Source organism: Olea europaea, chromosome 12, assembly GCF_002742605.1.
Source record: "Olea europaea var. sylvestris chromosome 12, O_europaea_v1, whole genome shotgun sequence".
NCBI classification, from domain to species: Eukaryota; Viridiplantae; Streptophyta; class Magnoliopsida; order Lamiales; family Oleaceae; genus Olea; species Olea europaea.
Genome location: NC_036248.1, coordinates 9,455,066 through 9,471,981, shown reverse-complemented (window position 1 = coordinate 9,471,981; position 16,916 = coordinate 9,455,066). Strand labels below are relative to the sequence as shown.

The window sequence follows — 16,916 nt, the reverse complement described above, 5'->3', positions numbered from 1 at the left end:
TTGAAGGTAGACATTCTGAAGCTGACTCGGAGGATTCTGGTTTGCTTAAGGGAGTTCCGATAGGTCGGCATACTAAAAAGCAGCAAAAACTAGTCTATAAAAAGAGAGAACGCATTGCATCTTCTACCATTTTAGATGTTCTTTTAAAGAAGCATCCTTAACTTCATCTACTAGTCTTTCTAAGACAGACTGAAACCTAGATCAGAGCAGAGAGTTGTCTAGACTTCATATTACAAATGACCGGTGAATACATGACAAGCTTCCCATAATTACTCATCGAGTTGAACCCTTCAACATCAAAACAGTATAATAACTCTTTGGGCTTTGTTGATTTACTGCAGGATCTTGTCATTAGTCTAAATTCAGATCTTATTTGCCGGTGAATACATGACAAGCAACATAACTGGTAAATAAGATAGGGACTTTGAAAAAAAAAAGGTACTTCTGCGGACAGGCAAGTTAAAAAATAATGAATTGCTTCTGATTTAATTGTTAATCAACTTTTCAATTTCAATTAAACCAAAATTTTAGTTCTATCAATAACATACTTTCACAAGTATGTCTATGATCTACATCTGTTGGGTTTGCATTGCGAAGTGTTATAGTCAATAGTTAACCTGAGGCCAATAATTCATCTCAAGAAATCGTCCACAACTCTACATATTTCTAAAATATCTTTAGAAACTAAGCTTCTACTTCTCTGGAAGAAAAATATGACAACAGAACCAATCTCTCTCAAAAGTTGAATGCTTCTGGTAAAGACTCATCAAAATGAGATCATGGTATGTTTGGTAGGCAGTATTAGATAACACTCGACACTAATAAAAAAGATAAAGAAGCAAAAATCTTTTTCGTTATACTGTCCACTTCACTCTAGTGTTATGTAGCAAACACACACTTCTTTTACTCAGAAAGTGTAATGCTGAACATGGCTTATTACTGGAATTTCGTAGTCTTATTATGACGAGAAGATGGTCTAAAATACAAACTTTAACAGAACAGAAAGATATACTATCCAACAAAAGGAACTCCAAACAAACAAATGTTTGCACTATAAACAAATAAACTTCTGGATTCTAAACTAACAAAAAAGATGATCCTTGGTTCCTATAAAAGAGGAAGAGCATTTGTGAAATCTATATGAAAAGTAACTGATATATGGAGGAGGAATATCCCCCAAATATATATATATATATATATATATATATATATTATGGAACAATTCAAAGCCTCTGTCAATGTGTCTTTCAACTGAATCTTTTAAAATGGTTGACTTCACTAGAGGAAATAAGAATTCATTGCATTAGCCATGTGCATTACCCAGCCCACATTAATCAACTCTATACAATGGTTTGATACTTGCACTAATATGGTTCATTGTCAATGCATAACAGAGTACATCTTAGCAATTGAACAAGCGTAAATAATTACAAGCATAGTTGGCAACACAATGCCCTAGGACTTCACATTTCTTCCTTCTTATCGTAAAATACTTTGTGGCTAGTCGTTCCTCACATGTAACTCAGTATAAATCATATAACAGATTATTTCTCTTTGACTTTTTCCTGAAGCAGTTTGCAACATCGTTACAAGGACTATCCTAGGCTAAGATAGTTACGATGTTAAGATCTTGTTTGGGAAAGCTTAAAAAGCTGCTAAAAAGTCGATGTCATATTCAACAACTAAGGCTCCGTTTGGTAGAGATTTTTTGCCCCGAAAAATTGATTTTTTGACCGTTATTTTACTATTCAAGCCGTAATTTTTGACTTCTTCTCTCACATGTGGACCCCACTTTTCTTCTAACGGTCAAAAAATCAATTCTCAAAATCCCTACCAAACGGGCCCTAACTTTAACCACGCAATACATTGGACCCACACTTACTATCCACTTCTTCACCACTCAAAATGAGTGGGGGTCCACCACTCCTTTTTATCAAAATCAGCTTTTTAGCTCTCCCATACAAACACAGTCCTTATTCCTTATTATAAGTGCAATAATAAGCAAGCAGGAATCCAAAAATTACAAAAAAAAACATGAGAGTTATAGTGGATATGGGAGATACTTCGACTCGCCATCACAAGCTTTCATTAAAATCGGCAAGAAGTTGCAATGGAGAGATCTAACTCCTCTCAATCTGTGTCTCTCTAACAAACAGCACCCTCAAGTTGCTATAGTTATCATGGAATACAGGTCAATCCACAATCGATGGGATAAGTGAACACAGCATAATTATGGGTCAATGGTGCAACATATTCACCTATCAATGAGTCAAACCACAAAATTCATTAACTCACAAACTGCAATATCATCCATTACCCTGCAACCAATTTATTACCCAATAACCTTATTTTCCCTTCCACAAAATAAAACCAAATGTTTTCTTGCCATGAAGCTACATTGTTTTCTTCCCCAGTTAAAACAAATGCCCAATGATCTGAGCCTACTGCTCCAACACATAATTTTAATCCTAAACTTGATTCCAGAATCCAAATACTAACAATAAGAGCAAGAGGACAATCCGTAAGAATGATATGAAAAATACTAATGTTAATAATAAAAAAGCTAAAACTCCAATCTTTAGTCATCAAATGAAATACAACAAAACCTTATGTAAAGATCACTAGATCAGTGATATCAAGCTAGAGTTGGCCATGCCAATCAGATTTCTCTACAAACCAAGCAGCTCTATCTTCTCTACTCTGGTAAAACCCAAGACTTCTCAGCCAGGCTTCTATGCATGGCAACCTGTGAGAGTGCAATGGCTTCTTTTCCTCCGGCGACTTTTGAAGCCACTCATCCTCCGCTTCCAGTATCTCTGCTTCTTCTGACGATTTCGAGTGGTTATGGGTCTTTCTTGATATGGAAATGGAAGATGAAAATTGGGCACCTGATGAGAATTTCTTGAAAACTAAAGGGCATGTGATGGAAATTCTTGGAATGGAGGATGATGGTGTTGGAGCAACTGTGATGATTTTGAAGGTAGAAATGGCTTGCATTATTATTTTCTACTTTAAATTCTAATTTTATTTATTTTTCACCTGTTATGTAGCAAGGAATTTGAAGGTGGAAGAACTTAGAAGACGAATTTACAGGGAGATTTCATAGAAAATTGGAGAAGATGAAGAAAAGGTTTAAACGTCGTCGTCAGTATCGCTTGCATTGTCGTTATCACATGATTTTCCCGTGATTATAGTAAGAACTCAAAAGCGTGTCGCACTTAAGTTTAACCGTGTTAAAAAGAAAACCATGCATTGAAGAGTGTCTACAGTTGTCCAATTTTCTTTAATCTTCGTTGAAATTTTGGTGATGTACTCAATTTTTTTTATTTTCTTTTCCAATAATGCGTAATTATTTTAATTACAATTACTTAGTGTCTCTGAAATAATTGATCAGTATTTCATTGAATTGTAAATTTGTACTGAATCAAGAGATAAGTTATGGAAATGGACCACGTAAAATTCAACAATTGAATAAAAAATAAAGATACATTATTATCAAAAATATTGCGGTCATGAAATGAATTCCAACGTGATATAATGCATTTAGTTGAAACTTATATGGTGAGTTATTTGCCCAGATACAATTGATTTGCCCCTAAGAGAGGTAAATTAATTAAATTAGTGAATTAGGCCAATACAATTTTAAAAACAAATTTAAGAAGAATAAAAGGAAATAAATATGATGAGATCACGATTCCTAACACCTCTCCTATCCATGTTAAAAATCCTAATTCTTAATTGCGCATTTTTATTGTTTTAACGCGAAATTGGAGTTTACGATAAATAGTTCTTGTAAAATAACAATTCAAACTCTATGGCCCACTTCATTTTTTTTTTTTTTTTTTTTGTTCATAATATCGTACACTCGTGATTAAATCAGGCAAGTCGTTTGTATTGTCTTTACCTGCCTTGTATTGATTGATTCTCTCACGAATTTTTCTCAATGATTACTTAGGACTGGATGATAAAATTTTGCCTGCTGTGCCTAACGCAGATAATATTTAGAGAATAGTTTTGATGCTTGGAGCTCTTCACCGAGTTCTCACATTCTACTGGAGTATGAAGATGCCGGAAACAAGGCTATATCGCCTCTTATAAAGGGTGATGCTAATCAAGCAGCTACCGACATGGACAGAGTTGTTGACATGGAAATTCAAGCTGATCAAGAAAATTTAGCACAATTCAAGGCTGCTAAAGAATACCCTTTGTTGTCAAAAGAGTTGTTCAGACGCCATGGCCAACACCTAGCTAGTACGATGACTACATAGTTCTTGTTAGACACAGCTTTCTATAGCCAAAACCTGACTCAGAAGGAAATATTTCCTGCAATGGGACTCACAAGCCAACCAGCCAAAATGAACGCTCTTAACTATATGTTCAAGACTTTGAGTGCCATGTTCTTAATTGCCTTTCTGGGGACCTTCCCCGATTACTGGTTCACAGTATATTACAAAGACAAAATAGGCAGATTCTGAATCCAAATGGAGTTTTTTATGGTGTCCAGATTCATGCTTATTATCAGAATACATTAGGATTACCTAACAACCGAAAATCACAAATAGGTGCTTATGGGGTGACATGTTTCTTTGCCAATTTTGGCCACAACAGTACCACATTTGTTCTTCCGGCCGAGCTATTCACAATGAGAGTTAGATCCACTTGCCACATGCAGAATGCAGCATCGGGGAAAAGGCAGGGGCCATGATTGGTGCATTTGGAGTGCAAAACTATACGCAAGATAGAAATTTAAACAAAATTAAGAAGGCCACGATACTTTTGCCTTCACAAACCTGGTAGGGAAACCATGGGACTGTCTCTTGAGGAGATATCAGGATAGGATGGTAGCCGAAGGAGACACAGATGCCACTCAGTCAGTCGGACACCAACTACAAAGGAGTTATCGGCTGCCATGCAATCTCACATGGTGCCACATGATTCTGCACACGGTGCTACCGTGTTGCTGATAAGTTGGATTATACGCGCAGTTTTGATTGTTACGGCAAGTGTTTGTTCAATTGCAAAACCAATACTTCCTGTTATAATCTACAAATGGCCACAGAATTAGAAGGTGAAGTTGCAAAAAAATTAATGGAAATCACCCACTTGTCAATGTTTTTTGTGCACTTTATAGCAAGCATGTCTTAATCAACTTCTTTTCCCTTTTCGATTTTCTGATGACAAGTGATAATACAATGATTGGAAACATGGAACTTTGTTCACGACGTGATAAAACCAAGAATGATGCAAGTCTTATGAGCTTAAACTAGCCTATTTGACTAGGTGCCTCCCAGCCGGCACAAAAGCAACATAAACGTTCCATGACTCGATTAAGCAAAGATGCCCATTCCGTGAGATTTCTAATTCAATTTTGTTTTTTGCTTTGGATGCACAGCAAAGGACGTGCGACTCTATGCAACACTGGCCACAAGAGAGTGAGATTAATTATAAACTTTACTCCATGTCTGATTGCATGCTCATCAGGCAGCTTACTTGAAGAAGCCTGCTACACGGACAGGGCCGCCATTTAGAAAAACCCTTACTTGAATTCAGCCTTCAACTAACAGAAGAACATGGAAAAGTCAAATGAGCAAATCAAGTAATCTAGTTCGTGGTCATGCAGTTTATTAATTCACCAAGACAGGATGGCATTGGCATCGTCATTGAGCAAAGATTTATTTGCTGATACACGTCCTGCAAAGAAATGTGTATGAATAAAGAAGATAATCCCAATGATAACGTCAAATTTTGCTCTCCATTCAGAAATCGCTAGAGTTCTTTGAACGTGAATTGTCACATCTCCAGAAGAAACCATTAACACTACCTGAGTTCGGCAAAACTTTAGGAAGTTCGAGCCTCAAGCAACGAACTTCAGGCAACGAGTATCATTGTGGATAGCCCGGCACTTGATTGAACAGAAACGCATTCCACATTGTATGCATGTGTAGTTTGCAGAAAACCCACAAACTGTGCAAAAATGGCGTCGAGCGATAGAGCTTGGAGGTCCCACAGCTGCTCTGAAGTAGGAGGGCACATGAGGAGGCAATGACTCCAGGTTTGCCTAATTCCAACATCATTCAATCAGAACTGATACTCGAGCCAACTATCATTAGCAAGGAACTAACAGAGAGCAGTCTTGCTTTCATAATCTTTACCTCGTTTAAGAGCTCAAGGAACGTTCTCGGGGCCTTCTTAGCATCTTCAAGAGCTTTAGCTTGACGAGTTTTACGTTTCGTGCTTTTGGATTGCTTCTTTTGATACACTGCAGCATAAGTTACATAAGAAGATCACTAATTTGACAAGATGATGATGCAGAATGGCCCAATTATTGAGAATATAAATCCACCAGCTAATCACGTGATCCGAGGAGGCAATTAGCAGACCTAACAGGTGGTTAAAAAAACATGGAAACATGAAAATATTGCTAAAGAGAGGCAAGCAGAGAGTAGATGGATATAGAGATCATAACTAAGCAATAATGATATTCTCGTAGATATTTCTGCAATAAATCTAATGCACAAAGGATTATGGACAACTAAGTTTAGGTACTTCCATAACAAGAGGGAAGCCGTGATCAAGGACAGAGAACAGAAACTCTCATTTTTTAAGCTCTATCACCCTTTCTCAAGGTAACATGATAAATCATCCTGTTAGTTTTTAAAGTTGTCGGCAATCTGTGAACGAATACATAGTTGTAGGGTCAAGTTGTAATTTACTTAGACGGTTAGAAGTCATTGGAGTCGGATTTGGAACATTGGAAAAGTTGCCGAATTTTCGCTGGATTGTCGCCAAGCCGCTGATCGAGCGTCAGAAACAGTAAACACGTCGTTTGCCTATCGCCTACCTTTCGCTCGAGCGAAACTGTTTCACTCGCTTATCGCCGAGATCTCGCTCAAGCGACAGACCGAACTAAAAAGCCCTAGTTAGCGACTTTCGAGATTTTGGAGAGGCCCATACTACCCAAAACACCCACATATATAAACCATAGCGCCTCCACACGAAAATTCTACGGGATTGAACATTGTGAAACTTCATACTCATCCACGACCTTCTTTCTATCCTACTTTGCTTGAGTGTTGCTATTGAAGAAAATATCAAACACACATAAATCAATCACCAAAAATAAAACTTCCAAACATCTGTCAAATGGTTGAAGATCGAGGAAGGTGATCGAAGTTACGATCGAGGGAGAACGAGGAGTTCTCGGGAATCCGCAAGAGATAAACGAACTCAAGAAGCCGGGAGTTGGTGCAGGAGCACGCATTCCAGGAGGCCTTTGGAAAATTGCAGTCAGGAGGTCAGAAAGCTCTAGTGTTGGTAGAGTCTAGCAGTACTCTAAGTTTAATCGTTTATAGTGGATTCATATTGGCTTGGGCCCGGAGTTTTTAATCCCACAAGGGGTTTTCTCCGTCAACAAATCTCTCGTGTTATTTACTTTGTGCAAATAACCATATTGTGGCAATTAACTGTATGATAGTGTGCTTATGGTTGTTCTGGATGATTTAATAAGTGTGACTTGTTGCATTTATTAATTAACTAGTTTAAATTCCGCATAATCACCTATTCATCCCCCTTAATTTGGATCAAACGATATTGTTTTCAAGTGGTATCAGAGCAAAATTTCGATTCCTGACCCATACTTGATCTAGATGAGCCAATTACTGTCTGTGCCTCCGTATTTTGACGGAAGCAACTATGCCTACTGGAAAGTAAGAATGAGAGCATTCCTTAAGTCACTAGATGAGCGTATTTGGATAAGTGTACAAAATGGTTGGTCTGCCCCTTCCACCACTGTGTCAGGAGTAGTTACCCCTACAGACATTTCACTTTGGACTAAGGATGAATTAGCTAAATGTAACTGAAATAGCAAAGGACTTCATGCACTGTTTATGGCTGTCTCCCGAAGAGTTTAGGAGAGTGTCTATATGTGAAACTACTGAAGAGGTATGGGACATATTAGAGACCACGCACGAGGGAACCAAAACTGTTAAAAACTCCAGATGTTGGCCTCTAGGTTTGAAGATATTAGAATTAAGGAAGATGAATTGTTTGATGAATTCTACGCTAAGTTGAATGACATAGTCAACTCTAGTTTTAACCTAGGTGAAAAAATTCCAGAAACCAAAATTGTTCGAAAAGTTCTTAAATCCCTACCTAAAAGATTTAGACCCAAGGTTACTACAATTGAAGAGAGTAAAGATTTAAATAAAGTTAAGCTAGAAGAACTGGTAGGATCTCTTCAAACCTATGAACTCACCATATCACAACCGAAGAAAAGCAAGTCCATAGCATTAAACACTGTTAAGGAAGATGAGTCTGAATCTACTGATGCTGAGACACTTAGGGATGACGAGATAGCTTACTTTGTTAAAAAATTTCAAAAAGTCCTTAGGAACAAGAAAAAACATCAAGAATGGAAGAAGGGTGCCCCTAGCAAATTCCAGAAAGACAAGAGTGATAAGCCTAGTGCTAGAGGCCCTAGTAAGAAATCTCAACCAATTAGATGTCATGAATGTAAGGGATTTGGTCACTATAGAAATGAGTGTCCTAACTATAAGAAGAACTTGAATAAAGGAAGGGGCAAGGATTTGGTAGTGTCACTAATAGATGATGAATCCAATTCTAGTGAGCAAAGTGATTCCTCCAGCAGTGAAGATGAAAGGAACTACATGGCTTTTATGTCTAGAGTTAAGAGTGAATCAGATAAGGAAAGTGAGAAAGCTGAGGAAGAGAACGTAGTGAAAACTCTGAGGGAGAATCCGAGGATGAGACTGATATTCATGAGACCTATCAATTACTATTTAAGGAAAGCCTCAAGATTAAGAGAGTCAATAAAGCCCTGCTGAAGAAGGTAGATGAACTTGAAAGAGAGAGAGAGACTCGCCGGTGATCTTCAGGACTCTTCCAAAAATCTTAGTGAGTTGAGGTGTGTTAATGAGAAATTAGAAGTTAAGCTTAGGACTTTAACAAGTGATCTTGAGAAATCCAATACTCAACTCCAATCTTTCTTAAGCGGGACTAAGAAACTTGATAACCTGTTAGGGATGAATAAACCAACTGGAAATAGGCAAGGCCTAGGATATGTTAAACATGATAACAATGCTGCTAGTTCTTCCAAGACTACTTTCGTCCTGGCCTCTAACACATCTAGTAACATTACCAATCTTGAACCTGAGAGTAAAAGTGTTTTAGGACAGAGGACTTCTAGAATGCATAGGACCACCACACCTAAAAATCAATTTCAACAATCACGTGGTTTAGAACCTAGGTTTATTCCTACTTGTCATAACTGTGATGTTTTAGGACACACGAGGCCTAGGTGTCATAAGAATGTGAATATAGGTAGAAGTAAGGATATTCATAGCCAAGTGAACTTCCTTTCCAATCAGGTTAGTCACTTAACTGAGATGATGACAAAATTGACTATGATTACCTCAACTTCTAGGAAGGTCTGGGTCAAGAAAAGTGATATGTCTAGGTTTGATGAGAAACTAAACTGCTATGTTGCCCATGTTGCATTTAAAGCTCAAAACACAATTATGTGGTACCTTGATAGTGCTTGTGCTAGACATATGTGTGGTAATAAGGCATTGTTCTCCACTCTTGATGATTGTAATGGCGGTATGGTTACCTTTGGAGATGGGGCTACTGCTCCTATTCTGGGTAAAGGTACCGTCAACATTTCTGGACTACCTGCTATATCTAATGTACTTTACGTGGAAGGATTAAAATCTAACTTGTTGAGCATTAGCCAAATATGTAACACTGATTATGAGGTTAGTTTTGTCTAGAAAAGGTGTACCATTTATGACCCTTTAGGTGACATTGTTCTCGGAGGAGTTAGAACTTCTGACAATTGCTATGGGGTTCTCCCGAATTCCAATTATGTGTGTAGCAGTGCTAAGATCGATGTGACAAATCTTTGGCATCAAAGACTCGGCTATATGAACTACAAGAGTCTGTCAAAATTAGCTAAAAAGGAACTTGTTGATGGTTTACCTAAACTCGAACAAATTGATGATACTATATGTGAACCATGTCAACAAGGTAAACAACTCAGGGTGAATCATAAACGAACTTCTAAAATTTTAACAAACAGGCCCTTGGAACTACTCCATTTGGACTTAATGGAACCGTCTAGAACGGAGAGCCTAGGAGGTAAGCGTTATATCCTAGTAGTGGTAGATGACTTCTCTAGGTACACATGGATTGAATTGTTGAGAGAAAAATCAGATGCCTTCAGTTCATAAAATCCCTATGCAAGAGGCTGAGTAATGAACAAAATCTCACAATCACGAAGGTTCGAAGTGATCATGGAAAAGAGTTTGAAAACTCTAGTCTTGAAAACTTCTGTATGGAGGAGGGAATTCAGCATGAGTTCTCTTCCCCAATCACTCCACAACAAAATGGGGTAGTGGAGAGAAAAAATCGAGTGCTTCAAGAAATGGCCAAGGCCATGCTTCATGGTAAGGACGTTGCTATGCATTTCTAGGGTGAAGCCATAAACACTGCATGTCACATTGTGAACCGAGTATATCTTAGACCTAAAACTGATAAAACTCTGTATGAGATTTGGAAGGGTAAAAAGCCTACTGTTAGATACTTTCGTGTGTTCGGCAGTAAGTGTTACATTCTGAGAGATAGAGAGAACTTGGGGAAGTTTGATTTTAAAAGTGATGAGGGAATTTTTCTAGGATACTAGAGCCTATCGTGTTTACAATTCGCGCACACGTGTTGTAATGGAGTCCATAAATGTTGTGATTGATGATGGTTTTAGTGAGGGGGAGAGTGTAGGACATAGAGTTAGGTTAGATAAGTTAAGAGTTGATTCAGCAGAGGTGACTGAATCTAAAGAACAATCAACTTTTGATTCCCTGCGCTCTCTTAAAAGACTTAGACACTTCCAATAAGGATCAACACTCAGTGACAAACCTAAACCTCATAGGGAACCGTCTTCGAAAGTTAAGTCTAATCATCCTAAGGGAAACATTATTGGGGACTTAGATGAAGGTATGAGGCTACGCAAGAGGATCCTAAAATGTCTGACTTACACTAGTTATGTATCCTAGATTGAGCCTAAGAAAGTGGAGGAAGCCCTTAGAGATGAATGTTGGATCAATGCGATGCATGAGGAACTGAACCGATTTGTGAGAAATGATGTATGGTATTTAGTTCCTAGATCTGAAAATTGTAATGTGATTGGTACAAGTAGATATTTAAGAATAAAACCGATGACCAAGGTACCATAACTAGGAATAAGGCTAGGTTAGTTGTCCAAGGATATACTCAGGTTGAAGGTGTTGACTTTGATGAGACATTTGCCCCCTTTTGCACATCTTGAATCCATTCGTATTCTTTTTGCTATTGCTTGCACCCTAGGTTTCAAGCTCTATCAAATTGATGTCAAGAGCGTCTTCTTGAATGGAATACTTCAGGAAGAGACCTATGTTGAACAACCAAAAGGATTCATTGACACTAAGTTTCCTCATTATGTCTACAAGCTTAAAAAGGCTCTATATGGTCTGAAACAAGCTCATAGAGCTTGGTATTATAGACTCACTACATACCTCGTGGATCATGGTTTCTCCAGAGGTGGTGCCGATAGAACGTTGTTTATAAGGCATATCGAAGAATCTATCACTATTGCACAGATTTATGTCGATGACATCATCTTTGGCTCCCCCGTTGACTCTCTTGCTCATGACTTTGCAAAATGCATGCAACAAGAATTTGAGATGAGCATGGTTGGAGAGCTAAGTTACTTTCTTGGTCTCTAGGTAAAGCAATCTGATGATAGGTTGTTCATATCTTAATCAAAGTACGCTAAAGATCTTGTTAAGAGGTTTGGGTTAGACAGTAAGAAGCACATCAGAACACCTATGAGCACGAGTGTTAAGTTAGGTTATGACCCTACAGGTAAGAGTGTTAATCAAACACTATACAGGAGTATGATCGGTAGTTTACTTTATCTTACTGCCAATAGACCTGACATAGCGTTTAGTGTTGGAGTTTGTGCGAGGTATCAGGCTAACCCTAAGGAATCCCACCTGAGTACAGTTAGGCGAATCATTAGATATGTGAATGGCTCCGAAGATCATAGGATTTTGTACTCAATGGACTCTAATCTTGATCTTGCCGACCACTCCGATGCTGATTGGGCTGGAGATGCCGATGATAGAAAGAGTACTTCAGGAGGTTGTTTCTATATAGGTAGTAATCTTGTAGCTTGGATGAGTAAAAAGCAAAATTCTATCTTCCTTTCCACAGTTGAGGCCGAATATATAGCTGCTGGAAGTTGTTGCACTCAGTTGCTTTGGATGAAGCAAAGGCTGAGTGATTATGGAGTTCATCAGGGTACAATGACTGTGTTCTGTGACAACACGAGTGTTATCAATATATCTAAAAATCCTGTTCAACACTCTCAAACAAAACATATTGACATTCGACATCATTTCATTCGAGAGCTTGTAGAGACTACTGTTGTGTCCCTTGAACACCTCTACTGAAAACCAGCTAGCCGACCTGTTTTCTAAACCCTTACATGGCTTGCGGTTTGAGTCACTACGAAAAGCTGTTGGTGTCTGTGTCCTACCTTGATCACATAGTTAGGAGCATGCATGTACAGTTCATTCACTCTTGCATTAATCTCATTTTTTTTATATACACACATTTTTTTTTCTCCCTTTGTGTGTTTCCATTTTTTTTCATTATTCAATACAACTTACAAAATGGAAACTACAGCATCGAATGGTTTTCTTGAACTTGCAATTTGTGAACAAGTATGCGTGCAACAGATGAATGGGTCAGTAGTTTCCATCACTTGGTTTGGGGTTATGTGGAGTACTTGGTATACGTCACTGCATGTAGTTTTTGCACAGCACACACTATGACCCTGTAAGTGAGTTTTGACTGTATGTGTGTGTCTTGGGATGGCATTCATCTGTGGATAAGGTGACCTTGCCCATGAATTGATCTTGGACTAGTATGACCTCAATCTTAGTGTTTTCCCCAAATAATTGTTAATCTATGTTCCCTGTTACATTTTATCTTATACCCATTTTCGGAGCCTAGTTGACTCGGGGTCTGAAGGGTTCTTCGTAACCTGGTGCCTATGGTCAATTGACTTGGGAGTCACTGGCCCAAAGCTAGTTACAGGGATCATCTTAGTCACTTAATGGAGATGGAATTGCACATAAGATACAAAAGATATCGGTTTAAAAAAAATACTAATAATAATTGAGGCTTAACTTTCGCTCGAGCGTTAAAAGCAGAATCCCTGTCGCTCGCTTAACGCTCGATTCTCACTCGAGCGACAATCCGGTTTAAGTTATCTTACGCTTCTTTCCAACCTCATTTTTTTTTTCCACCACTTCTCTTTTCCTTTCTGTCAAAGTCTTCTAGCCGTAACGCCGGCCCTGTTCATTCACCCTAGGGAGCTCCAATCATCACTCCACTACCAATTCCTTTTTTCGCGAATTTGGGTAAGTTGTTTTCGAGCCCTACTTGTTCCGATTTTGGGGTTTTTTGTGAACTGTTGATTACCCAATCAATTCGTCTATGTTCTTCTCTTTCTTGGACGTCCATGACATGGCCAGTCTGCCCATTGTGCCATTTCACATCTTGTTTGCTTGTTTTGGGCCTTCCCTCGTTGTTAAGGTGTATATGCATTTTGTATGCGTTTCTATTGGTTGTGGTGGTGTTTTTGAAGGAGGTTGTGCTGGATATGGACGCTGGATTCTTGCATTGTACTTTCTTATTGTTGGTGTGGAGCTGGTTTGATTGATTTTTGTTTAGAATGTCATGAATTTCCCCCGCACACCACGTGTTTGATGAAGTGTCTCACTCATGCGTTTGGTCGTTTTTGGATTTGCATCTGCACACACGTCCAGTACCGTCCTTGACAATGTTTCCATCTTCTTGGTACGTTCCGATCTTGGATAGCGTTGAATTTGGATACGGTCTTTTTTCAATCACATTGCATCTTTGCATTAGGACGTTGCATCATTTGTCTTGACAACGCGTCACCCTCCGTCCTGCAATCATGTCCTCTTGTGGCTTGCAATCATGTCACCATGTCTTGCAGTCAAGTCCCATTGCGGCTTGCAGTCATGTCGCCATGTCTTGCAGTTGTGTCGTACTACGTCGTGATGCCGTGTCGCCGTGTCCCCTGTCGTCCGTTGTCTTACCCATGTGTGCATCGTTTTGCGTGCCTTACACATTTTTGCATCGTTTTGCATGCCTTACACATTTTTGCATCATCTTACGTGTTTTACATCTTCGTGCATTACTGCGTCTCATTGGTCGGTTGGTCTATGGGGTCCTCGTCAGTCTTCGCTACATCCTTTGAATTTTTTTGCCTTGCACATTTGTCACAGATGGCACCTAGACGAACACGGACTACTGCTCAATCTTCCGGTGGCTCGACCTCTTACAATCGTTCTAAGTTCATTTCTGCTACCGCACAGGAAGTCTTTCAGTCTCGTTTTTTCTTTACGCCCCGTCCTAGTTAAGCGTGAGGTTATTTTATCTGATCTTTCTCCTAATCTGGCTGCTATTTTCACTTCTCGTGGTTGGGAGCCACTTCTTGTCCGGTTATCTCCTCCGCGTAATCTCCTCGTTCAGGAGTTCTATGCGAATATCCATGATATGAGTGGGTCGACGTTTAGGTCTTTTCTTCGGGGTCAGAATCTTAAGATCACTCCGGATGTGATTTCGCGTGTCATTCGAATTCCTCGAGTTGTCCACCCATTGTTTTCATATCTGTCTCCGACACCCTCCCGGCTGACTCTCTTGTCCGGTCGACGGTGTTCAACAGTCCTTTGGAGGGAGGCTTGATTGCGATCCGTACTGGATCGATCCCTACTGACCGACAGATTTTGATGCACATAGTGTGCACAAATCTGTGGCCGGTCTCACACACATCGTCCCTACCCATGGATAGGGCGAGATTTATTTATGCTCTATTACATGGCGATTCCATTATCCTACCTACATTCATTTGTCACGAGATCTTACGTGCTTTTAGGGTGATAGGTCATAGGATAGGTCTACCGTATGCTTGTTTGATTCATCGCCTGGTGTCTGCCCTTCGGGTTACTTTTCCTGATGGGGTCCGGGGCGGGTTTCCTGGCCGATTGGTCATACTACTATATCTTAGAGTCAATCACATGTTACTTCTTCCTCCGCTCCTAGTGAGCCGGCTGTCCCAATTGATCCGACTGTGCCGGTTGATCCTATTGGTGATTTTTTGTCCGGTGATCCTTCTGATATTCCTGCATCTCATTTCGGTGATCCTACTACTACTATTCCTTCATCCTCTACCTCTGTTCCTGCATTTGCTTCGTTGCCTGTTGATCCTTCTGTTATGCTTATGGGACAGATGTCTGTGCTGCTTGAGCAGCAGGCTCGCATGTTGGCCAAGATCACACAGTTGAGGGCTATCTCAGAGCGACATACTACAGAGTTCGTTTCTCTTCGTCGCGCGATTGCTGTTGTCCAGCGTCGACTTCGTTGGATGCGAGATCATTGGGATTATGAGTGGTGACAATGACTGATGGGACTGATGACGGAGATGATGCTGCTGTTGATGGCGATGCTGCTGCTGCCTAGCGTTTATGAATCCCTTTGTCATTTGTGCCAAAAAGAGGGAATGGTAGAGTAGGGTTAGGGTTAGTGACTGACTATATACCTTGGATGTATTTTAGCTAGATTTATTTTATTTTTTTTTTATGTTTCGCAATATTGATGTATGTTTTTGGTGTATTAGCTTACATTAATATTGCCTCGTAACAGTATTTATTGGTAATTGTCTTAACAGTTTTTATATGTGTTACTGTTTCCGTGCTTTTACACTTGGTATGTAAGTTCTGATTTCAGGAAACAGGTTTGACAAAGGAAAACAAGAGTCAGTTGAGTTAGTTGGTTTTGAGTAGATCGAATCAATTGTCTTTGATATGTAATGTATGTTTTGTCACAGAATGCCAAAGGGGGAGCTTGTTAGTTTTTAAAGTTGTTGGCAATCTGTGAACGAAACATAGTTGTATAGACGTTTTGAAAAGTTAAAGGGTCAAGTTGTAATTTACTTAGACGGGTTAGAAGTCATTGGAGTCGGGTTTGGAACATTGGAAAAGTTGCCGGATTTTCGCTGAATTGTCACCAAGCCGCTGCTCGAGCGTCAGAAACAGTAAACACGTCGCTCGCCTATCGCCTACCTTTCGCTCGAGCGAAATTGTTTCACTCGCTTATCGCTGAGATCTCGCTCGAGCGACAGACCGAACTAAAAATCCCTAGTTTGCAACTTTCGAGATTTTGGAGAGGCCCATACTACCCAAAACACCCACATCTATAAACCATAGCGCCTCCACACGAAAATTCTACGGGATTGAACATTGTGAAACTTCATACTCATCCATTACCTTCTTTCAATCCTACTTTGCTTGAGTGTTACTATTGAAGAAAACATCACACACACATAAATCAATCACCAAAAATAAAACTTCCAAACATCTGTCAAATGGTTGAAGATCGAGGAAGGTGATTGGAGTTCCAATCGGGGGAGAACGAGGAGCTCTCGGGAATCCGCAGGAGATAAATGAACTCCAGAAGCAGGGAATTGGTGTAGGAGCACGCATTCCAGGAGGGCTTTGGAAAATTGCAGTCAGGAGGTCAGAAAGCTCTAGTGTCGGTAGAGTCTGGCTATACTGTAAGTTTAACCGTTTATAGTGGATTCATACTGGCTTGGGCCCGGAGTTTTTAATCCAGCAAGGGGTTTTCTCTGTCAACAAATCTCTCATGTTATTTACTTTCTGCAATTTACTATATTGTGGCAATTAACTGTATGATAGTGTGCTTGTGGTTGTTCTGGATGATTTAATAAATATGACTTGTTGCATTTATTAATTAACTACTTTAAATTCCGC

General features: G+C 39.4%; 1 protein-coding gene and 1 pseudogene across 1 annotated transcript in view; one reads left to right on the top strand and one right to left on the bottom strand.

The window, feature by feature from the left end:
* The first annotated feature begins 3,921 nt into the window (after positions 1 to 3,921).
* LOC111406549 lies at positions 3,922 to 5,610 on the top strand (annotated as a pseudogene).
* The window catches only part of LOC111405536 (SWR1 complex subunit 6-like), a 13,451-nt gene continuing 1,676 nt past the window's right edge, over positions 5,142 to 16,916 (bottom strand). The window contains exons 4-6 of the mRNA XM_023034475.1: positions 6,153 to 6,259; positions 5,822 to 6,058; positions 5,142 to 5,691 (exon numbers count right to left, since the gene is read on the bottom strand). Of these exons, the coding sequence (XP_022890243.1) occupies positions 5,855 to 6,058; positions 6,153 to 6,259 (311 nt within the window). The 3' untranslated portion in view covers positions 5,142 to 5,691; positions 5,822 to 5,854. The remainder of the gene's footprint in view (positions 5,692 to 5,821; positions 6,059 to 6,152; positions 6,260 to 16,916) is intronic.